We start from the raw sequence: 24,069 nt of genomic DNA, 5'->3' as shown, positions 1-24,069 counted from the left end.
AAAATATAGTGCTGAGTAGCTGCTTGTTAAGTGAGCACTGTACCTGTGGGGAAAAATGATGTTTGTTTGTCTAATTGAAGACAGTATGTGGGTAGGGTAGCAGATCAATGCTACAGAAATAGCCTTAGTTGTGGCTTTTTCGAACCTTTATGTTCTTGACACCGTGGCTTCAATAGTTTTCTCTTAATGTGGCTTTTTAGTGTGGTACTGTAGACATGCATTCTTTGTAAATATGCAAAATGTGCAATCACATGGGGACTGGGCTGGATGCATCAACACTGTTTACTAGCCAGGCTTTGGAGGATGTAAATGTAGGGAAAAACAGGAGTGATAACCAGTTACTTGGATAACCCAGTACTCTGTCTAGTAGTCTGTGAATTTATTTATGTTCAAGATACATATGGATCCTGTCAGTGAGACCGAGTAATTATTTTAGCTGCCAAAATACCTGGAGAGGTTGTGCTTGTACATTTTCTCCTTCATACTTGTTTCATGAATACGTAAATTTGTCTGTCCCCATTGTTATTGCACTTCTCCACTACTTTGGAAAATGGCTTTTTCCATTCCTGGAATTCTTTTTGTTTGGTTCTTTTGACAACACTACTTTCAGTGTTTATGTTTCGTATTTTATGAGGTGCCTTGCTGTTTTTCATGGTTAAGAACATGTTCACATATATATAAAAAAGTAATATATTACTTTTGGATATCAACATGAAGTATTGGACATTCTTTTTCCTGGACAAGGAACAGACCCAGAGGGTGAACTACAGTTTTAGTTCTGTGGCCAGGCAGGATGCTGTGCTGTGAGTTTTTTTCTTAATCTGAAGCAAGAAGGGAGCACTAGTGAACCTGAATGAGCCTGCCATGGTAGAGGCAGTCAGTTGTTACATCTTGAAATTATTTTTTAGGAGTTCATGTCAACGCGGAAGTCATGGACTAGCCACACAATCAATATGGTCATCCGATAGCCAATTTTCTTAGCAAAATCATCCGACTTACATGTGCTATTTGTTTCCTCATCATGCGCTAGCAAGTATCTGATTGGTTACATGTACTGTTCTCGAGCTGTTTGCATGCCAGAAAGCTTCATATAATTGGATAATAGCTACTGTTCACGTGCCGCAGACTAATAGGTGATTGCATTATACGTTTCTGCAAGAGCTCTAACATTAAGTAAAACATATCTATATTATAGCTAACTTGCTGATTCTTTTCTTCACTAGTCAGTCTTTCTTTTGTTTTACTTAAGGTTCTACAAAGTCACATGAATCACGTAGGCTGCTCGAGGAGACACGTAGGCTGCTCCACTCTTGCTCTCTTGCTGTCTTGCTCTCTTGCTGAACACATCGGCCTCAGAGGCCTGTTCAGTTCAGTTCCATACAATGTCCATTAACTTCAAGAAAATCCCTCAAATCTCCCACAAGTTCAGGATTTCCTGCACCAGCCGTACGTATCTTTTAGCTCACTGTTCTAGAAAGCAGAGCCATCCAAATCTGACCTCTTCATGTTGTTGAGAGATAGCTTTCATTTCTATATCATGCCTTGTCCTTCTCCATGAAGAAGGTTTTTATTAATAATAAAAGAGGCCATATGAAGTTCTCCTACTAGTGTTACTATGTGTCCCTGTTTATCTGAGTCACATGATACTCCTGAATATCCTGTAGACTAAGTTTTAAGGTTTAGCTGTCCTTTGTCTGGGTTGCAGTCCATCTCTGCTATTCTCAGTGTGACAGTTTTGTTAGTTGCACCTTGAAAATTCTTTTAAGATTAGCTCTTACTTGTTCCACAAAGCTAGATTCAAACTCACGTCAGGACCTAAAGGGAACTACCATTTGTGCCCCTGATAACTTTCTGCAAGTTTCTTTAAAGGACTATATTGTTGGATGACTGCTTCTGCCAGGAGGACAGAATGACGGTGAGCAAGACCTGTTTTCAATTGTGTATTTATAGGTGAACAATAAATCATCAAAAGTATTTTTCCCCTTTTGTTACTTTGCTTTCCAGACAAGGTTTGCCTTTGCTATATAATGAATTTCTTCTTAAATCTCTTTTCAAGAATCAGGTTGTGGTTCCCGCTCCAGCTGTCAAACCTATGGAGGCATTTTCCACTTTCATAATGAAGAACTTAATTTTTTTTTTTTTTTAATGATGGTAAAAATTTGTCAGATGATCTTGATTGTGCAAAAGAAAGGATGTTTCCCATTGAACCCACAAATCTAGTTTAAGCTTTGAAATAGTGCATGGTGAAGCATGTGTCCTACTGTTGCAGCCACACAAGAGACCAGGCATGCTGCAGGAGAATGCCACAGAGAATCAGAATAATTGAGATTGGAAGGGACCTTTAAAAGTCATCTGAACCAGCTTTCTGCTTGAAGTGGCCAATTTGAAAGCTAGAGCCAGCTCTGAAGTTAGATCGGATTGCTCGGGTCATATCCAGCTGGGTTTTGAATATCTCCAAGGATGAAGCCTCTGCAGTCTCTCAGGGCAATCTATCCACCCTAATGGAGGGGAAGCAAAACCCAAATATAGGGTCGCAGCTGTGTTAGCAAGTTGTGTTTGTTGCTAGTCTCTTGACTAGCTCTGTGCACTCTAAACCTGCATGTATGTGATCTGCTCCTTTGTGTAGAGCACAAACCCTTCCTCCTCACTTTTACAGCCTGTACTTCTGAAGGAGCCTTTATCCATTCACCACAATACTTCAGGCACGCAAACCAACCAGCTGCTGATGAGCAGAGATTATGGGTTGGAGTCAACGTGTAACTGTAGGTAGAAAGATGGAGAGAAGTTACTTAATATTGACTGGAAGTTTTTGAGATGCGCCTGTTCATATCGTGCTTCCTTTTGTTTTTCTGTCAATCTGGGCTAAGATTGAAATGGTTCTTTGTGCGCTCCGCCTTAAATGCTTGGGACTAAAGGTGAGGCAGGATTCTGAAAGTGGCTTTGAGGTGGAGAAGGTCTGTGGCTGCAGGTGAAAAAGATGCATAAACTGCATGCTTTAATGCTTGCAATTGTTTGTCATTCTCAAACAAGGCTGGCAGCTGGGCCTTTGTAGCAACTTTGCTGCAATTTTTTCTTACCCATCAGAGCGGGAACCACTGGAAAATGTGTTACCTGCTTAGGACGGGAGAGCAAGAGTTGGATAAAGAGAAATCGGTCTGATAGGCTTGTTTTTACAAAGTTGGAAGCTGGGCTAGCATAGAGTACATACAACCATAGAGTTGTAGGAAGGAATAAAATAATCTCACTATAGAGAATTCTGCATTCTCAAAACATCAAGATCTTGACAATTTAAGCTGTTCAGATCATTGCTGTCGTTGCTACGATCCAGCCTCCTCTATTGCAGTTAACACCTGGATTGATCAGATCCTACAGTGAGCTGGTTCAGCTTGTGACACCTGCAGAAATCAAATTCCACAAAAACCAAAATAGTTTCCTGCTGTTGTAGGAAGCTTATCTGCTCACCAGTCGGGTCTGATGAGCACTAGTACAAGTGATAGGGAGTGGGTGGTACTACGTGATACTCTGGGATTGCTTAGAGTAAAACTGTTGCAGCAGGAAAGTGACTTAAATTGTCTTAGAGCCACAGCCTTATGTGACTGTTTTGTCCAACACAGGAATTTTTCAAGAGGTGCTCATTTCTTGCCCTTTCTTGCTTGGATCTTCCAAGATGTGCAAGCATGCAGTTAAACCTTTCCCTGTAAGAATTTTTAATATTTTAAAATTGTTAGAGGCAGAATCTAGAAGTGAATGTAAATTACCATTCTGTTACTGAGAACAGATCTAGAGTGGCATTTGGTAATGAGATTTCTATGACTGTCTTGCTGTAAAGTGGAAGAACTTGAAGAAAAATGTAATCTGCAAATATTTAAAGGCAATTCTTAGAGGAATCTCTGGAGGACTAAGGTAAATGAACTAAGCAGACTTGTCATACCTCATGCTGGTAAAAAAAGCTTCTGTTTCCAGTCTCTGCCATTGATTTGTTTGTGATAAGATCAGTAGCCTGTCAGTGTTTTTTGTTTCTTTGCAAATTAGGCAGATGTTTATTTCAGATAAGAAAATACAAAGAGAGCTTTAGAGCTTCTAGTGCAGAGTAAATGCATATAAAGGTATTTATCAATTTGTAGGTATTGATAAACTCAGGACTACACTTACAGTCTAGAGATTAGTAGTAAAATAGCTGTGTTGCCTTTAAAGGTCAAAACAAGCAGACAGTGGGGGATTGCTCTGCCACTGCACAATTTTTTTATTTGACTGATCTGGTTGGGAGGACTATACACCTGTGTAATTCTAAGGACCATTGTTTTTTAAGAAGATAGTTGCAGATTGTGTGGAGTGCATTTGATTAGGGAACATACTTAAGCAAATGTCTTAGTTAGTTAACATCTTTTTGGCACTTGGTGGAAGCTTCTGCATCCAGAGCAGGTAAGAAATAATACTATAGTGCGATACTCGGATTTTCATCACAGCATGGGCACGGACGCAGATACTGCAGTGTAGTTTTAATTCTCTAGCACTGGGAAGAGGAAACATGCCCAATGAGTGAGTTACAGAGGTATGGGAAGAACATAATTCTTCCTTCTCTAGCTTTGCTTTGTGTACAGTCTTACATTAATGTCTGTCAAAACTAATAAATTTTGGGTTATATCTTTTAGTCTAGAATTTTTTTTGTTTGTTTTTGTTTAGGAAAACACTGTACTCATGGAGAGACCTGAAACTGTTGTATAGTGTGTATCTGAGTGCAAGCAGTAGTGAGATGGGTACAGGAGTATCTTCTTTTGATGGGAGAGCGTGTTCCTTCTGTTTTTTTTTTTTCTTCTGTGTTCACTTTTTTCTTCTCTTAGCTCTGCTGACTGCTGAGTCTCTGTAACTCACAGGTGTTTGGTTGGGTAAGGCCCCTACTGCTTTCATCAACTAAAGCAGGTCAAAGAGATAAAGAGGGGAGGAGAGGGGAGCTATTAATTCAGATCTCAAATAACCATTCTCTAAGTTTCGGTTCTTCACTACTTACTAAGCTTTGCATGGTCTATTGCAGTCACATTTGTTTTCTAGACAGACAACTTTCCCTTTCTTTCTTCTCCCGACTTTTTTCTTAGACCTGATTTGTGCTGCCTTTGACTTATTAATATGATACTGGCTTTTCACTTGGGAGTGCTCATTTGTGTTTTCAGAGTATTCACAGATTGTTAAAGCATTCAGTTTCTCAGACCATTAGAATAGTGTACAAAGTATTTATCATAAATATTAATTTTGAAATAGTTTTGCTACCATTTTGAAGTTGTTTGGTTTTCAGTGTGGTTAGGGTTTTTGCTACTTGTTAGTGCTAGACATGAGAGATATCTCAATGCCTCTTTGGTTGACACAATGGTCAGTTGTCAGAATATCATGTTAATTTGATATTCACATTCACAGCACATTGTCTGAATTTCTTTCTTAATTTATTATCTTATTTTAAAACCATAACACAAAAGACAAACCATAATCTAAAGAAAATAGTACAGAGTCTTCTGTAAATAAATAAAATCCTTAAACATAGGGCTGTATTCCTAACTATTCTCACTGCTGTCTCTTATTGTTTTTGACAAGTCTTGTTGAGACTTTTCTGCATGATATGTAATCTCAGTAGATCTAGACAGGTGTCTGCTAAGTTGTCACGCTGATTTCACACTTGGCTCAAACATTTTTTGTGGCTGTGTAACAAACCACACTTAGAAACCGCTCTGAGGTAAAAAAAAAAAAAAAAGAAAAAGTGGTACTGGTTTGCTATTAATTCAGAGTAATTGCCTCATCTGATTCACTTTATAGCCACATCAATGTTGCTACTAGCACAAGAGAAGGAGCAATGTGAGAAGATTAAATGTGAGTACTAGAAGCAGAATAGAACCACTTTTCTTGAATACTAGTGCAGACTTGTGTCTCATGATTCTGCAATTACAGTATTAAGTGAAAAACACGATATAATGCTTCCGAACATAAATGCAGACCATTGCTGAAAGAAATGGTCCTGCCGTCTCATCACACATAAGCGTTCCTGTTGCTTCCCTTACAGTCTAATGATTTCATGACTGCTCAGTGAGCTGAGTTAGCTAGTTATGAAATGCAAAAATAAGCACTGTTTTTCTCTGTTGTGTGTTTTTTTTTTTTTTTTCCCCCCTCCTCTCAGAGCAACAAGCTGACTACCTATATGGTTGTATACCTAGGTCTGTTGCAAGGTGAGAAGTATGGGGGTACTGGATATGATATGACTTGTTTCTGCTGCGGCATGCAGTTGAACCAGGTTAAATATAGCATTAAATTGTATTTTATTTGAACAGTTCTCTTTTCTGAAGTCTTATCCATGTTTTATGAGGTCTGCCTATATAGAAAGGTTTCTGTGTTATCTTTAGCAAAGACCAATGCCCTATGGCATGTTCTAGACATTTCTGAAGAAACTGCATTAACCACCCTCAAATTCATCAGCATTCCTTTGTGCTGTTTTTGAGCAGGTGAAGTTACTGAAGATATTGGCACAGCATTTTCGTGGCCATGGTCTACACAGTCAGACTTTGAATCAGTGTGATAGGATTGAAACACTCACTACTGCTGATGTGCAAGCTTTTCCTGATTGTTGAGACTATTCTTAACAATCTATGTAGCTGTCAAACTTCGGAATTGTTATCATGCATCAAAAAGGCATTATTTGTTTTAATAAATGTATTAGTCTCAATATATTAAACAAATGATCCAAACCCTTTCTCCCAGCAATCTTTTGAGCTTGAAATTTGGAATTTACTTTGCAGTTTTTGACACTGTTGATCATTGAGGAAAACAACACAAGAAGCTGGTAAAGCAGAGTGCTGTGTTAGAACCCCTTTTAAATTACTCTTGAGAGCTTCCTTTCATATAGAGTTTCTTAAATATTGCTTTTCCCATTACCTTTTTCTGTTTTGCATTTGTCATTCCTTTCTGGCTAGAATTTTTTTCCTTCCTTTTAGAGAAGAACCTAGTTGTGAAAAGAAAATAAAAATATTAAATGACCTTATTTTTTTTTCTTACTAAGGTTAAACTGTCTTGTTTTTTGTTTGTTTGTTTGTTTTTTTCTGTTTTTGACTGAGATTCCTTAAAGAAAACTAAATTACTTTACACATGCTGCAACAAGCTTGATAGTAGTAGTAGTTGATGAATCTGTTTTTGCTAATCCAAATAATAATAATCTCTAAAATCCTGGTCTACTTCAGAAGTCATCTGAAAGGTTTTAAGATGTAGAAAATGTTAAGATGACAACAACACTGAAAGAAGTAGAGGAAAACCCTCCCTGTTATTCTTACCTACATCTTACCTACTCTGTGCTGCCTTCTCTTTCCTGTGGGTTCAGGTCATCATGTAGGTGTGCAAATACTTTTGCAGGTGAAGCGGAGAGGCACTGTGAGATTTGGAAGCAGCAGGTGCAATAGCAAAAGAGGACTGTTTTTCTTTTGGTGGCAGTGCTGACTTGTGCTGATTTTTGTTGTTTGTGTCCAAGTGTGATGGTTTGTCGGATGTTAGGACAGATTGGATTTTCACCACCCCAAAGACAGTCTGTCTTACTCCTCACCTCTGCTTGTTTGTGCATACCCAGCCTTTGCTGTTGCAGTATGGGATCTGGTTAACTGAGGTCTTGTCTTGCGAGTGACCCAGGTAAGTAACTAAGTGAAAAAAAGCCCTGAATGGTGCTCTGCAGATGACTCAACTGACTGAGAAGATGAGACTAGTGCCAGAAATTGAGCAAATGATACTGGAACTATATGATCAGAATAGGGCAGTTGAGACAGACTCCTTTGGTTTTGGTGACAAGTTAGCTATCTTGTGAAACCTCACCCCAAAGTTAGTTTCGCTTTTTTTGGCTTATGCTGGTTTAATACCTTTCTATTACTCAAAGTAGCACTGTTGTTCTCTCTCATCATGCCTTATTTGTTTTTTCACAATGTAGTATCAACTGCAAAGCTATGGTAAGCTGAATATTTAATACTGCCCCCCACCGCATTGGCTTCCTCTTGTTCACTGACAACTGAACATAAGAGAGGTGAGGAGACCACATTGCTGGTAGTGTGGTAAAAGACAAGGTTGTCCCCATGTATTTCAGCACTGGCTTAAACTGATCATGAAACTCAAGGATTTTTTTTGTTTTCTACTTGTAAAAACAAGAAAAAGAATTTTTAGTGCAGTTGCCAAAAATACATTTAGAAGCACATAGTGAAGGCAGAGTACATAAATCCCGTTTGTGAGCTTGAACTTTCTCTTAATGTCGTTATATTCATTGGCATTCATTTTTCTACAACACACCATTTAAAATGCATCTTAACAGTTATATCATTAAAATATCCATTTTTGAGAATAGGGCTAAAATACTGTATATTTCTTTGTATACTTGTTCGAATATCTTTTAGGTAGTCTCTGGAAATGTGTTTTTTGTTAGTGATGCAGAGTTTCTTGTGTGATTGTTTATATACATATAATAATGGTAGCTAAGGCTTTAACATTATTTCAGTATAGTTTCCTTGCTTGTATACCTACCGTAAAATCAATTCTTAGAGCAAGATGATGGTCTAGAATTAATTTGTGTTTATAATATACCTTTTATGTGTGTTTTTATATTTGAGTCAATTGACATTTATGCATGACTCTGAAGAAGTCTTGTGGTTTGGGATTATAAGCAAACAATGTATTGTGACTAGAAATGTAGCTCAGAAACACAGATCTAGCCATGATTAGTCTGCTTAGTATTGATTTAGTGAGGTATGCATATAGGCATCTGGTCTGTTTCCTCTTTGTGCTGGAAGAGAACCCGTATTCCAGAATGACTATAATCACTTTGAGCATTGTCATCCTTCCCAAGTTTTTCACTGTTTTCAATAGCCTGTGCATTTCTAAGAATGGTTCTTCCTGAGGAGGGGGAGAGGTCTTCTGAGTCCAGGAAGGGACATGAAGTAGGGCAGGTTTAACTTCGATACCTGCTTGCTTTCTGTTTGGAGCTGCAGCACTGGCCTTTTGTGAAAGTTTTCACAGTGCTTGCATTAGCAATTTATGAATTGAAGCTGAAGCTGCTGCTCTTTATTTCTGTGTTTCAGGACAGAATGGCATGGTACTGTTCTAGAGAGATCAGTGTTGTCTCTGCTACGTGTGATTTCATTTGAACTGCTGAGCTATGGAAGTGTGTCTTGGTGAGAAAGCCTCTTTGGTTAAGTTTGTGTGGAGGAGATTGTGGTGGTATTAAACCTGTAGGGTTAAATGCCAGCACTAGTTAATTTGGTTTGAAAAACTAGTAAGTAGGACAGGAAGGGAAGAGAATATGAACTTAAAACAGCCAACACAGAACTATTGTAGAAATGTGTTTCTGTGTACAGTAAAAGATAGCTTGGTAATACTAGATATTAAAGGGACTTTTGCATGGCAGTGAAATTTTGGAGAAATTCTAACAACAAAGTGTTCAAACTAATAAACTGTGGCTGTCAGGTGGTAAGTAATGCAGAGGAGAAAATGTCTGTGCAATTCCATGAGGGGAAGTTTAGTTTTGTGTTAATAAATGGGTGGATTTCTAAAATTTCATTGCCTAGATACTCTTCCAAGGTTAAATTCTAGTTTAAATTCAAATGGACTTAAAGTGCTAGATTTTACTACGTGTCTCCCAATTTGTGGGAATTTATGTTGCTTACAGTTGTTTCATAAGATAGATACGGTAAAATTAAATCAACATATTGCAGCAAGCTTTTTTGAGGTATAGAATAGTATTTTGTTAATGTTAATTGAACTTATGTTAATTATTCCTAAATTCTGCCATGCTCTTGGAAGAATGCATGGTTGAAGTATGCTGAATTTTTAAAATTGTAGAGATCTAGTTGTGATTGAGTTTGATGAGGGAACATATATCTTGTTATTGCCAGTAATCTGCTGTTAAAGGTTGGGGTATTTCACTTCTGAGCTTTAAACTTTTTTTTATATGGCACTTAGGATGAAACACATTTGATTATCTGCAAATAACTGTAAGTAATTATTAAACACTTTAGAACTTTAACACAGATACTATGCAGCGTCTTGGGGCTGACAGATATCGGGAGGACAAATGAACCAGAGATAGTAATGTTCCGTTATGAGAACAGGAGTGAGTCTAGATTTGTAGAAAAAATCAGTGATTTTTGTTAGAATAACTGATTAATTGGGAAAAGCGGTTAGCAGAATGCCATGTCCTTAAAATACGAAGAAAGGTTTGTGTGACGGAAGGCTAGCCTGTTTCTCCCAGCTGAGTAAGTTGAATTCATTATAGCCTGCTTGCTGAGTGACTGTTCATCAGGGTAATGTTAGCAGCTCCATGGATGGATAGATGAATTAATTGGTATAACAAAGCTGGGAGAGCTGGAAGCTTTCAGGATAGCATACAGATCTCTGAGGAAAAATCTGGGTAACATTTTGCAAGTTTTCAGTCCCTTATAGCTTCTGTTGGGAATGTGATTTGAGCTGGTGTATGTTTAATGCTTTTGAAAATTTGTTTCAAATTTCATTTTTTTTGAATGCTGCATGCGTGATGACCATTTGACTTGTATGCTATACCTGTTAGAAATATATTTCACATATTGGATCTGCCTGAGTACTGAAATACTTTCTTCCTGTTCCATCTTACTTATATATGTCAGAGCAGTTGGCATTTATTAGGGGTTTCACCAAGGACAGAGGCAGTCACTGAAGTTAAATTCTTCTGAGAAGTGGCTGCATGTGGCAGCTGTGGCCACAGACTTGAGGTTTCCTTTTGTAGCTGTCCATGTTCTACAAGGAACAATTTAACTTTGTTCTCATGTTTGAGCATTTTTCATAGTCACACAGTTCTCAGATAAATTCTGCAAAATGGAAGTCTGAAAGATGTCTTAATGACTAGAATGTTTTGTGTTGCTGGATTCATGGCAGCACCGAATAGGGAACTTATGCAAACCTACTTTTTGTGCTTTATTTCTACTCTTTTCATCTATGTGGTCAGAAATGTCATACAATAGGTCATGAAGTAGGAAGGCAGTTATCAGTTTTTTCAGGCACAGATTGAAAGGCTTTTGTTGTTTTTCATCATGGAAACCCATTTACGGATTTAGGTTTTTCTAATGCGTGCATGGAAGTAAATATAGACATAGTATTTCTCCCTGAGAAATTTTCTTCTTCGTTACTCTTATGTCAGTGTCCTTTAGGTTTCTTCCCCAGCCTATAGCTTCTGACATTTTCAGATACTTTAGTCTTTTCATCTGTCATAGTCTATCAATTAATACTGATGATCCAGGTTGTATAAAAATAGAAGAAGCTTGATATCAATAACTTGATTTACATGTAAGCCTATCCAGATCTCCTTCTGCTTGTATATTAAGTACTTTAAACATTTAGCTTGGTATCATACCATTTTATTCAAGAAGTTAGCTATGGTTCTTAAAGTCACATGTTGTACTTGAAGACCTGAATTGGAGTTCTAAGTACTTCATGGTCTTAGTGACTAATTTTGCTTTTTTTTGGCTGTTTTCCAAAATTATAATTTGGAATGAAAATACTTTTATAGATTTATTTGATATTACTGAGATTTTTTTTGTTAAAAATGTCTTATGTTTACTGTAATGAAAGCTATAAAAACTCTAATTATTTTTCATGTCCTTGCAAATCTTTGAAATTTTAGACCTGTCTCTAAAACTATGTTCCTTCTTTGAAAGCATCTGCATTGTTTCAGCTGAAAATACAATTGTTTGTAACATGCAAACTAGAAAAGAGAGATTGCTTTGCACTAGGTATTAATCTGCTGATTAACTGATTTTTTTTGTAGAGATTAGAAGGGATTTGTCTAGAGTGCAAATTGAACAGAATGAGTTTTAAAAATGTGTAGCAATTTCAAATGCTGCTTGGGTGTGAATTATGATGTTCAGAAGCTACACAGAGTTTCTTGAAATCTTGATCCTCTTTAACTGTCCATAATGCCATCAATGCAGAAGTGTTTCTTAGAGTTTCTAAAAGACAAGAATGTAGGATAACTGTAGATGAAGCACCAGCACTTATGGATTGTAAAAGGTGTGAGTCTGCATTTTTACGAACTCTAGCTGTGGTTGTGATTGACTTGCAGAACTGTTTGTCTTGTAGGCTTCACTGCTTGTATTTGGGCACTTAGCTTTTCGCAGTTGTGCAGTGAGATTAATTTTTTTAGAAATCCTTTGCCAAGGCTTAGGGTCAAACATTTTGCTTCGTGTTTTGCTGTAGGGTGGCAACATGCACATAGTCAGCATAGGAGTCTTAGCTGATGGACATCAACTTGTTCAGTCAGGATTTGTTTGTATGCCTGTATTTTGAGGCATTTCATTTGGAATGTGTGCCACCTAAATGATAACTCTCTTAAGAGAGCGAGGCTTTTTAATTGAAAAATTGTGATCATGAGATAAATTTGTTATGGGGAAGAAGGCAGAAGTTACTAAAAAAAACCCCAAACCCTCGCAAGGGAAGTTCCAGAATTTTGTGTGTGTGGTTTTTTTTTTTTTCCCAAGGTATGCATATCTACCCTAAAATTGTACTAAATCACGTTGTTGAGAGGCAGCTGTTGTCCTGAGTATCTTGATATGCAAATAGGCTCTACCATGTTAGATATTAATGTCTTGAGGACTTCCTGAGGGTATAGATACAGGTCTTCTCATCTCATTGGTAACAGCAGTAGAAGTTTCTGCCTCTTCTGTCTTCACTAGAGTTTAATACTGCATCCATTTTCTGTGAACTATATGGGTTCATTTGATGGCTTCTAATCTATTTGAGTCAAAATAGACATATTTAGCAGTGACTAGCTACTTGCACTTTAAATTCACCTGCTGTTCTTTGGGAATTAAAAGCAGCAGTTGGGCCAACTGATGAGAAATAATGGATTTACCCATTCAGTTCTGTCATGTGCTGCTCTGAGTTGTCTTTGAGAGAAACTTGAGACTTTTTTGTTTTATTTGAGGGATGTGGTATAATTAATTCCCAGGTGGGACCAGGATGGTACTCTTATGGCAAAGAGAGTTCATCTCATCGCCATTTAAAAGAAAAAAAAAGTTTCATTAAACTACCCTTTAGGTAACAACTCTGTAACATATCTCTTTTCCTTTCTCCTTCTTTCCGTTCATAAATTGATCCTTTGAAAAAGAAATTAATTGTATGCAGTAATATCTTCTGTGTTACTGCTTTCAGCACATCATAGTGAATAAATATTATTTTATCAGCCATTTGACAATAATGATCATTAACCTGACCATTGACTGCTGGCTTTTGGATGGAATGCTGAATACAAGCTTGTTCCAAAATGGCAGAATCTGGCTCTCCTTTTAGCTGTAGTAAAGCTGCTTCTTTTCACAGCACTGTGTTGCTGAGAGACTGCAGCTAATTTTTATGGCACATGTCAGTGGTAGTGATTCAAATTATACATTTCATTGAGTAGCTCTTTTCTTTGTTTGTAAACTGTCTCCCATGAGGGGAGAGAATTTTTTTTGTTCTGGGGAGAACACTATCCAGACCAGAGAAAATGACTGAATCTGGAACAAAAGCTCATTTTCTTCTGTTGATAAAATTATTGTACATCCAAAGTCACTCTGGGCGGGATGGTGGCCCGGCTGAATTTACACCAGTCTGATAGTCAAGCTTAACACAAGCATTCAGGAGAATTAACAGGTGAGGCATATGCATCTCCTCAAACTGCTGTTTTTCAGACTCCATGGTACAAAACTTCCATATGTGGTGTGACTTGAAAGCAAAACAACAAAATAGATTCTGAGACATCATGAATTCTGAGACATTATGAATTAGAAAACTATGTAGTTTAGATTCGTAGCAAAGATACAGTGGCAGTTTTGGGGCTCTGTGGAAAATGCAGTCCTTTTAAAAATGATTGTTACACAGCTTGCACGTGCATCAGGACATGCATACAATTACAGTGGCAAAAAGTGGGTGTAATTGGTCATGCACCTAAATGAGAAAATACATGTGTAAGATGGGATCTGACTAATAAGTTAAAAATCTTTTGCTCGCTGAGTCTGTACTCTTTTTCTGGCTAAAGGAGATTGTAGTCCATTTCCTGATGTTCACATTCTGCTTAGGGTTTTAGCAGTGTCTTGTTTTTAATCTCACTTGAGATGCCTATATAAAATGACGTGTGTGTGTGTGTCTGAAGGCTGCTTGCTTAAACACGCAAGTCATGTCAGCTGCAATGCGGCAGTGCTTGGTGCTAATGAGGTGAGCAGCCAGAGCACCCGTCTGCTTATGTTTTCTCATCTCTGTGCAATCATGGCAATGGGTATTGGAAAAAGGGATTTGTATTGGATATGGTTCTGTTTTGACCTTCCCAGAGAGTGGTTTTGTGTCGTCCTGAGGACTGGGCGGCATATTTCTGCTTCCATTTTGGGAGTTAGATGGTTGCTTCACTATATTTAAGGCAGCTAAACTATATTTAAGGCAAGCTCTAAAGTACATCCTGGTTGGGAGAAAAAAATAAAACAGAAGTACAGAGAGGGGGACACCCTCTCTTCTCCTCTCCCCCCCAGTTATATGGAATGTATTGTCTGGCAATATGTGTCTTCGGGTTAAGTAGATACAAGCCTGTGTTTGAAAAGTAGCATCTTCAGAATAGAGCTAATCAGGTAATTAATTTGGGCTAGATCTGAATGCTATATAGTTGGCCTTTTGTAGGCACAGGAATTCAGATGCACTGTGATTTCTCAGCTCACCTTCTTTCTCCTTTTTAACCCTTAAGGTGCTGACAGCAGCGAGCTGTGTATTTTACACTGAAGTCTTTGAACATAAGGCAAATACCATGAATATCAAATCTTATTTGTCTTTTCCATCCCTCAGATGCCTGACTGTTGTAATTGAGCCTGATGCTCTCCTGTCCATTCCTATTGTAGTCGAATTCCTGCAGCCTGTCTTTCAGTGTTTCTTTTTCAGAGATATAGTCTGTAAAACTGTAGGTCGTGATGAAGTAATGCATTGGTCTTCGTGCCTGTCTTTCCTTCTCTTTCCTGCCTTAATGTCACAGGGTGCTGCCCAGTTAGCTGATAAAGTTATTTCTGAGTACTTATTTAGTATAAATCAGATTGTTGAAATTATCTGTGTTAAAAATACGGCTTTTTTTTTTTTTTTTTTAAGGGTCATGTGCATTCTCTGTTACTCTGGCAATATGTTGTGTAACATGATACTACAAACAGAGGGCTCAATATGGCTGGGACTGGAAAAGGTGTGAACTGTATCATGTAGGCAAGAACCAGTGGCGTGAGAAAGTAACCTCCTGAGCTATTGATACTGTTGATGTAAATGTAGTGTGTAGCTAACACACATAGAAAGGGTCATGTATGAACCTATAAAAAAAGGCCTTCAGCCTAGGAAGGAGCCCAGGATTCTGTGCCCTAATACAGTCTGTTCTTTGCCTAGTCCTAGTTTTAAGTGAGCTAAGAGTGACATGTATGAAACAGCACAACTGACAAGATACATATTAGGGAGAATTGTGCTGTTTTAGTGGTCACTGTTGATGTTTAGTATCTCTGTTGTGATCACATACAGTGCCGTATTTCTTTGCTTGTTTAACTTCTCCTGCAGACCTTGCAGTTGATTGAGATGTTTTTATCTTCCTTCTTTAGGTCTCCGGGTAAATGGGGAGCTCATTACTGCTTACCCACAGGTGGTGGTTGTGCGTGTACCAACACCTTGGGTCCAGAGTGACAGCGATATCACAGTCCTTCGCCACCTAGAGAAGATGGGCTGTCGATTGATGAATCGTCCCCAAGCCATCCTCAACTGTGTCAACAAGTTCTGGACATTTCAAGAACTTGCTGGTCATGGTGTGCCTCTTCCAGACACTTTTTCATATGGTAAGGCTTTTGAATCAAAAGGATAGCATAGTTGCCTACTGTAATTTATGCTTTTGCAGTGCAAAAGATATGAGTCAAGTTTTGGAAATCCATAGAATTAAGTAGTATGAGGCTCATTTCACAGATAAGTGTTCAATAACCAGAAAAGGCAATTAAAGTCACAAGACTCAGGTTCTGGTTTTGCCTTTGTTGCTTAGCTGTGATGCTTTGGGAAGAGTACTTTAACTGTACCTCAGCCTCCCAAGCAACTGATTTTGTTACTACTGAAACCCTTTGAACTGCTTTCTAATTGCCTGAAACAGCACACAAGAACCTGGGGAACAAAATGTCACAGGATACTATAAAGATCTACATTTTGGTAAAACGTGAAAATAGATTAAAGTATCTGCAATCATATTAATTATTGTGAAAGAACAAAAGAGTACAGGCCCTTGTGTTCAACTTTTAACAATTGTTTGGGGTTTGTTTCCCACCAGAATTATTCCCATCAGTTAAATATTTATGTTTCTTGTGGCTGCCTCTGGAGTCCATGGTTCCTGACAGAGTACTAGATTAGAGGAACCATTTGTCTACCTTGATGATATTTCTCCTTTTAATTACAATATATTAAAGAATTAAAGATACCTCTCAGCCTTTCTTTCCTTCTTGGGAAAAGCAGGGCTTTCCTCCCGTTTGTGTGGTTGTACCAGTAGGCTTTTGTAATGGGAATTTAACAAAAAACCACAAACAAACTTGACAAAAACAAAGCTATGGGTTTCCATCAATTACTAGGAATTACGGTTTCCATCAGTTACTGTGAAAGCACATTTGAGAAGAAGCATTTCTTTATAGATGTGGTTGCTCTAGCTCTTTGAGAAAGGAATGGGTTTTTATTTCTTTTGAGAGGGAGACCACTAATGATGGGGTAATTGCAAAGCATCTCTTGTTCATAACTCCCTGCCACTTCTTTTAATGCCTGCCTCTGGAATTTGACAGAAGCATGACTTTTTTTTTTTTAACACAAGTACCAAGTTATCAGTGAGAGGTGGCTTTGCCAGGAAAAGCAGGATATGCTGAATGACATGTTGTTCAATGACATGCACTAAAATCCATGCCAGGGTAGTGATGGCTGCTGCTGGCTTTGTGACCAGTGTCTATGCTTGACTTCTGTGCTTTACTGCACATGCTGGTAGAAGAGTCTGATCCTTTTATCTGCTAACTTTCCCTTCTGTATTTCTTGTACTGTGGTCAGCCTTCTGTGAATTGAATTGAACTCAAATAACCTTGAAGTATCAACCCTAATCATGTGAATGGTCATTTGTAGTGAGGTCACAGTATCACAGTATGTTTGGGATTGGAAGGGACCTCAAAAGATCATCTAGTCCAATCCCCCTGTTGAGATGAGAAGGTTGAAGTACTACTTCAGGTAATAGGGAGAATGAGATGCAGGAGACTTAAGTCTTGGAAAGGAGGGGAGCTAGAGTGACAAGATTTGGGTTATTACTGCTCTCTGGATTATGCCTTGTCTTTATATTCCATGTTGCTTTCCTGGTTAGTAGTTTGAACAGAACTGTTACTGGTGTTATTCCTCTGCTATTTTCCTGGTACACATTTGAAAAGGTGGGAGTTGGAAAAGTAAAAGGGATCAACTGGAACAAGATAGTAGAATTGGGGCGTTCAGATTTGGAAGACTGGATTGAGCCTTTTGTGGTTGTTATCAAGAGGCCTTTGTCAACTTGTGGCTTTAATTTCAAAGGAAGTAGGAGTTAGTATCCTGCAGATTGCTAACACCTTCAAAATCTGATAGTGCTCCATGACCAAGTTCCTCTTAACTGATAGTTTTTTCTGCATTATCTAAGCTGTAAGGAGGGAGGAATATGCGGCTATTACGTCCCCAATTTGGCCACACCAGACCGGTGGCATATAACATTCTTGGTTTTCTTTTTGCCAGGTGGTCATGAGAATTTTGCCAAAATGATTGATGAGGCGGAAGTGCTGGAGTTCCCTATGGTGGTGAAGAACACACGGGGTCACCGAGGTGGGTGTGAGGTCAGGGGTGAGCACAAGGAGTGTTCTGAGCAGCACTCTTAAGATTTTGTCTCATCAAGTGATGATAGTTAAGAGGGTCTTCTGTTAGCTGTTGGACTTATTTGCGGGACATCTAAATTCTGAATGTTGAGTTGGCTGAAACACTGGGAAGCAGTTTTAGTAGAACCTAGTCTTGCAATAGCAGCGGGGATACGGGTTCAAAAATTATAGTGCATTGGTGACTTCTGTGAGGAAATTTTTGAACTGAAATAACAGAAGGTCTGGCCTTAGAGGAGTAGAGAGACGCCTACATGGATTTTAGGGATCTTTCGAAATAGGCATAAGAAATGAAATCTTAGTTCATTCAGTCTTAATTTGATTTTTGTCTATGTGATTTTGTCTATAATTAGGATTCTGATTTAAATAAAATTATCACATATTGTTCATCAAACTGGATCTCTGTTTTTCAGAAAAATATCCTGACAGTGCTGGTGGTAATACAGCAGATGAAATTGTTCTGTTATCAGTCTTTTGTTTTATACATTGAATATGAAACAATACATCAATTTCATTTAATATTAGATAGTGATCTACTAAAGGAAACTAGGTTTCAAATTAGTTTCAGAGGTTATTTGCCCAGGAATTTGCACTGTTTTTGAAACCAAAGTGTAAATTCAAAAAACAGCAGTTACCTTAAAGAAAAGCATAACAAAAAGATACCAGTTCTTCCTTCTTATTGTCTGTCATTTTGTTCCCACTCTGTACTGCTCTGGTGCATCTATTCTGCTGACAATGAGTGTTTCTGTAGCCATGTTGTAAATGGATTCAGGAGCTGATGTTGGATGAATCTAGATGGGTTATTTTTACTTGGATTAGTTTTTTACATGGATTGTCATTTACTCACACAGATGCTTGTGTTGATGTAATGGAAGAGTAAGACCAAAAGGCTGAGGCAGAGGAAGATCAGACCTGCTTCTGTTGGCTGTGATAACCAGTTTATATGACTTTAAAGTACTTGTGGAGCTATGAAGCCAAGTTGGAATTTGACTTCGCAGCAAGCTGAATTTGACAACTGTGTAGTGTCTGAGGCAGTGAATTTGACTTGACATTGCCTCTTGTTAAGATCTATTAAACAGTTGCAGAGTTTTCAGCTATTGACTTTCTTCTCCCTTTTTTAGCCAGAATTCATGTAAATCTCTGTTTACAAGTTTATCTTAGAGCACTTTATATTCCAGGCATTTAAATGCAAATTTATGCACAGTACATGTCCTTTCACATTAAGAGAGATGAGGAGACTTTTTCAAATTACTTGAAGAGTAGCCGTTGGCAAATTTTATTTAAAACTGGCAAACTTGGTCACAGGTACTGGCTGATGAACATAAGTCATACTCATACTATGCTCATTTTCTGCGTAGTTTGCTGCTGCAGCAAGTGTGCTGATCTTATTTTTGCCAAGATGTCATGATGCTGCATAATTCCCAAGAACTAACTAGCTCCACTCCAAGATACCATTCCACCTGTCCCATTTTAGGATACAGTGTTATCATTAGGTACCTGTAGGGGAGCTAAAGTTGGGAATGGGAGAAAGCATGTGGAGGTTTTTGCTTTCTTGTCATGACTTTTAAGCCTACGTTCTGATACTTTGTCATGAGGAATTCCATGTTCCTCAAGCAGTATTCTATGTTATGGAGACCTTAAATACTGATGAAGCAGAGGCCGCTCCAGTTAAGTTTTGGAGTACCTGTTGGAATTCTTCTTCACACATTTTTTTCTCCTAGTTCTGCTACGATTGCATTTATGTTCCCTTTGTTAAGATAGGCAGTTTATCAGTTGATTTTTGTACTCTGTCAATAGTGTGTCATAGTTGAGTGACAATTCTGTCACCAAAAAAAAATTGTGCAGCCTTTTTGTGAAATGTAAATCTATTATGGCACATAAAGGAATCCTTAAGAAAAGGATAGAGGACTTGGGAAATGTAGCTAAAGATGGAAAGGGATGCCATCTTGTGAGACTAGAAATGAGATGGAAAGTGTGAGAATTTGTTTCAGGAGTGACTTTTCATCAGTATTAGTAAAATTGGAAAAGAACAAATAAGTCTTTGATGTGCTCTAGAAATGAAGGGAAATCAAGTGACAAGTTTTAGGTTAAACAAAACAAGTCCTTGAGATGTTTGCTAGCAGTAAAACTAGTGATTTCTAAACAGGTTTTCTTCAATATTGTAGTACATTCCATTCATTTTATGTGTTGTGTAATCCTCTGCTAAATTATCATGGATACTGCCTGGTGTTTTCGTCTGAATGTAGTTGTTCCACTGCTCTCATTCTGGAGTTGTGAGCTCTTGTAAGTATTGGGAAGAGCAGCCCTTGGCAACTTCCCAACAGAGAAGCTGTTGGTTCTGCAGTGGTACCCTAGTGACTTCAGAGTTTTTAGCTGCCTGGAGTTTGACATGTAATTGATCCCATGTGTCAAGCTGTAGGTCCAATCCTCTTGGATAAACAGAACTGTGTTATTAATTGTCTGCTGCTCTTTAAGTATCTCTTCCTTTTTTTCTCTCATTAAGGACTTGTACCAAAAGGAGTTGAAATTACAAGACCACCTCCCTTATCTAAAGCTGTTTCCTTCTTCTTTCCTTCTTTTCATTTTTTTTTTTTCATTCTCATATGACTTCTCAACTCTGTCATTACTTGCATACCTAGAAGCACTGAAACACTGATGTCCACAGAAGAATTTGTAAATGGGTATAAGCTTCAAATGAGGCCTGTGAGAATGGGCAGCATACTGGTCAGAGGTTTTACTTTTATGTGCTGACTCATTGAGGCAGCTTGAATTGGTAGCTTCTTCCAATCTTCCAATGTTCTTTTCTTCATACAGGTAAAGCTGTGTTCCTGGCACGAGACAAACACCATTTGGCAGACCTAAGCCATTTGATCCGTCATGATGCCCCTTACTTATTTCAAAAATACGTTAAAGAGTCCCATGGCAAGGATGTACGTGTCATCGTAGTAGGAGGCCGCGTGGTGGGGACCATGCTCCGCTGCTCAACAGATGGGAGGATGCAGAGTAACTGCTCCCTTGGTAGGAAAAGCATTGTTCATAGTTTTGATCAGATTTTTTCAATCCAGTTGAAAAATCACAAAGTCAACTGAAATAAGCTGCAGGTTTTGTTTTGTATTAGTTGTGCTTACTGTTGGGGGTTTACAGAGGAAGCATGAGAGTGAAGGTTAAGTGAGATGCGTGTTGAGCAAACGCAGAAGGAGAGACAATCTGCCCAAAGTGTTAGGTGGATAGAGTGGGTGAAAGGGAGGAGAAAGTTCAAGGACCACAAATGAAGCTATTGATGTGGTAGTGGCAGTGTTATGCTAATGCCATGTTATCGTTGATTTCATCATGTTAAGAGGAACAGAAAAAGAAGACAGAAGATGAGACTGAGGGAGGTGGAGGAGACAGCCAGTTGGCAAGAGTGTAGAAGAAAGTGTTAAGTGAGGAAACTGTTGGATTGCATTGTGAAGCTGCTGTGATGCCTTATGTCTATCAGGCTCCTCCCTGCCACCTTTTACCCCAAAGGCCATATCTGGGAGGAAGGTTACTGCGTTGTTTGTAGCATACTCACAACTTAGTTTCTGCATAGCTTTGAGTGGAGGACAAGGGATGTTCATAAGGTAGGAGGAAAGAGGGTTGAGGTTCCCTGGCTGAACCTGAGCAAGGGATGGGATAATATGTGTTCATGTGTAGTACTGCTTTGGTTAGACAAAATGCCTGAAAGATTTTAGTTACTACTTCATACTGAGGAAACAGAGCCTGCTGAATTTCTCTGCTGAATGTTTTTTGGTTTATGAATGTTTGCTTTTTTTAAACTTAAGAGTTGTGACAGGTGAAGTCTGAGTTGGTTAATACTTAGAGGATAGACAGTGAACCGGACCAGCTCAGGTTCAGAGACAAATGTTCCCTAATTCTTGCTTTTGAGACAGTAACCTATGGTAGCAAGCTGAGAGGGACTTGAGCAGATGATAACGTATTAACCCGTATCCCCCTCAGTTATATCTGCTAGAGCTGTAGTCTTACCAGGAACACTTGGTTTAATTTTGCTGGAAGATTTCTTGTGGTAACTTACAAATATGTATGGAAAACCTTTACTTTAGAAGGAACAAGAGTGGTTTGTTAGGTCATCTTTTTAATATCCTAGGATCACAAAAATGTATGATATCTTTCCTGACTAAGAAGGCAGCACTTAACTGTTTTTTAAACAAGTCATAATCTTTTGAAATCCTGCTGTGGCTTCAGGTTCATTAGTAGTCACTGTAGAAAGGAGGTTGCTTTCTCAGTAGTCAGCAGTATGCTCGCAGGCTTGCTTTGTAGCTTGCCAACCAAGAATCACAAACCAGTTGACAAGAATGTTAGTTACCTGTGACCAGACTACAGACAGCAGTTTTTTTTTTCACTTTTTCCAGGTGGCGTAGGGATGATGTGCTCACTCAGTGAACAAGGCAAGCAGCTGGCAGTCCAGGTGTCAAACATCCTGGGGATGGACGTGTGCGGCATTGACCTGCTGATGAAAGACGATGGTTCATTCTACGTCTGCGAGGCCAATGCAAATGTAGGTTTCATTGCCTTTGACAAGGCTTGTAATCTAGATGTAGCTGGTATCATAGCGGACTATGCCGCTTCTCTTCTGACCCCCGGTCGCTTGACGCGACGCATGTCCTTGCTCTCTGTGGTGTCCACGGCAAGCGAGACTAGCGAGCCAGAGCTGGGCCCTCCAGCTAGTGCCGCTGTCGACAATATGAGTGCTAGCTCCAGCTCTGTCGACAGCGACCCTGAGACCACGGAGAGAGAATTGCTCACCAAGCTCCCGGGGGCTTTATTCAACATGAACCAGCTATTAGCCAATGAGATCAAACTTCTTGTGGAGTGATGCCACATGTCAATAGATGACCAACAGAACTCTCTCCTGTAAATTTTTTTTTAAACCAACTTGCAATGCTGTTTATCAGAGAAGCTCAGAGGAATGAGGGAAGGGGGGGTGTCAATCAAGAGAGCAAGAGTAAAAGGCACATGTGCTGTGATTGCTGCCCCTACTTTTTTGCAGAACATAAAATTGTGTTCATTCTTCAGTGTCAGTTTTCTAATGAAGATGCTCTGTTCACAGCCTAAGTGAGAATTTTATTTGGATGCTGCTTTGGTCCCCAGATGTATTGCCGTTCATGTGTGGTCACAGGCAAGCATTAAAGCATGATTCACACTTCAAGATTTTCAGAAAGCTGTCTGGCAGCTCTATAGAAACTTTGGTGAATTACTGCACCAGTTAAGTCTCTTCTACCTCTGTAAGGCTTGGTACTATAAATTGCTGAGTGCCTCAAATTCTGAACGTGAGTTGAAGGTGTTTAATACCAGGTATTTCAAAGTTCCTGGACACCTGCTGTTCCTACTCTTGTAGATGAAAACTGTAGGTTCAGGATACTTTTAAAGTCATCACTTCATGACCTTGCAGGATATTGCCTTTCAGATGATGAGGCTGATAGAAGTATCAGTTGACTTACTGTGAGCTTTCTGTGCAAATCTGTAATTTATGCCATCTTGATATTAACTGGCAGCTTTCTGTCTATATTTCTTTATAAAGCTTTTGAAGGAGGATTTTAGTGCTTCTGTTTTTCTCATTTCAAATCCTGATTTTTGAAAGGTATGTAGGGCAATTGGTCATATTCTATTTGTGGAAGAAGTGGCATGGTTTTAACTATTTTTTGCATGATTGGAGGAGATAAACAGCACTGTAATGCTTGGTATACAAAATAATGTTTGAGGCAAATGTGCATCAACTTGTATTTGTTAGTGTTTTAGTCTTTTTGAGAGAGATCTGCAATGTTAATGTTCCTTTTTCTTTAATACATGCTAGTCCAACAGTCCCTTCTCTATGCCTGCATCTTTAATGGTGGCCAAAGTGAAAACACTGCAGACTATTTGTTAAGAAAACACTGAGTTAAAGCCTGTACATTGGTGGGGTGGTGTGGGTTTTTTCTTTTTTTTAGTTTTGCTTTTCTGGGAGGGGAACATGATAAGGTGTGGAGGAGGGAAAAGTTGGTGAAAAGTGATTAGACATTTAGAAGTACTTCAGAATAAAGCTGCAGTTCATACAGTAGTTACCAGGAATAATTTTTCCCCACTGAACATAAAAGCTGGTGTTGGCAGGAATCTGAAGTGTATAGCTGGGGAGAAATAG

General features: G+C 38.7%; 1 protein-coding gene across 1 annotated transcript in view; it reads left to right on the top strand.

The window, feature by feature from the left end:
• Positions 1-22,767, top strand: part of RIMKLB (ribosomal modification protein rimK like family member B) — a gene marked incomplete at both ends in the record, with an annotated part of 33,515 nt that extends 10,748 nt beyond the window's left edge. Inside the window, 4 exons of the mRNA XM_080353500.1 lie at positions 15,618-15,848; positions 17,779-17,865; positions 20,727-20,930; positions 22,304-22,767. Coding sequence (XP_080209626.1) covers positions 15,618-15,848; positions 17,779-17,865; positions 20,727-20,930; positions 22,304-22,767 — 986 coding nt within the window. The remainder of the gene's footprint in view (positions 1-15,617; positions 15,849-17,778; positions 17,866-20,726; positions 20,931-22,303) is intronic.
• Positions 22,768-24,069: the final 1,302 nt, after the last annotated feature.

Source organism: Nesoenas mayeri (genome assembly GCF_963082525.1).
Source record: "Nesoenas mayeri genome assembly, chromosome: 1".
Lineage (NCBI taxonomy): Eukaryota > Metazoa > Chordata > Aves > Columbiformes > Columbidae > Nesoenas > Nesoenas mayeri.
The sequence above is the reverse complement of the archived record's forward strand: the minus strand, read 5'-3'. Positions and strand labels throughout refer to the sequence as shown.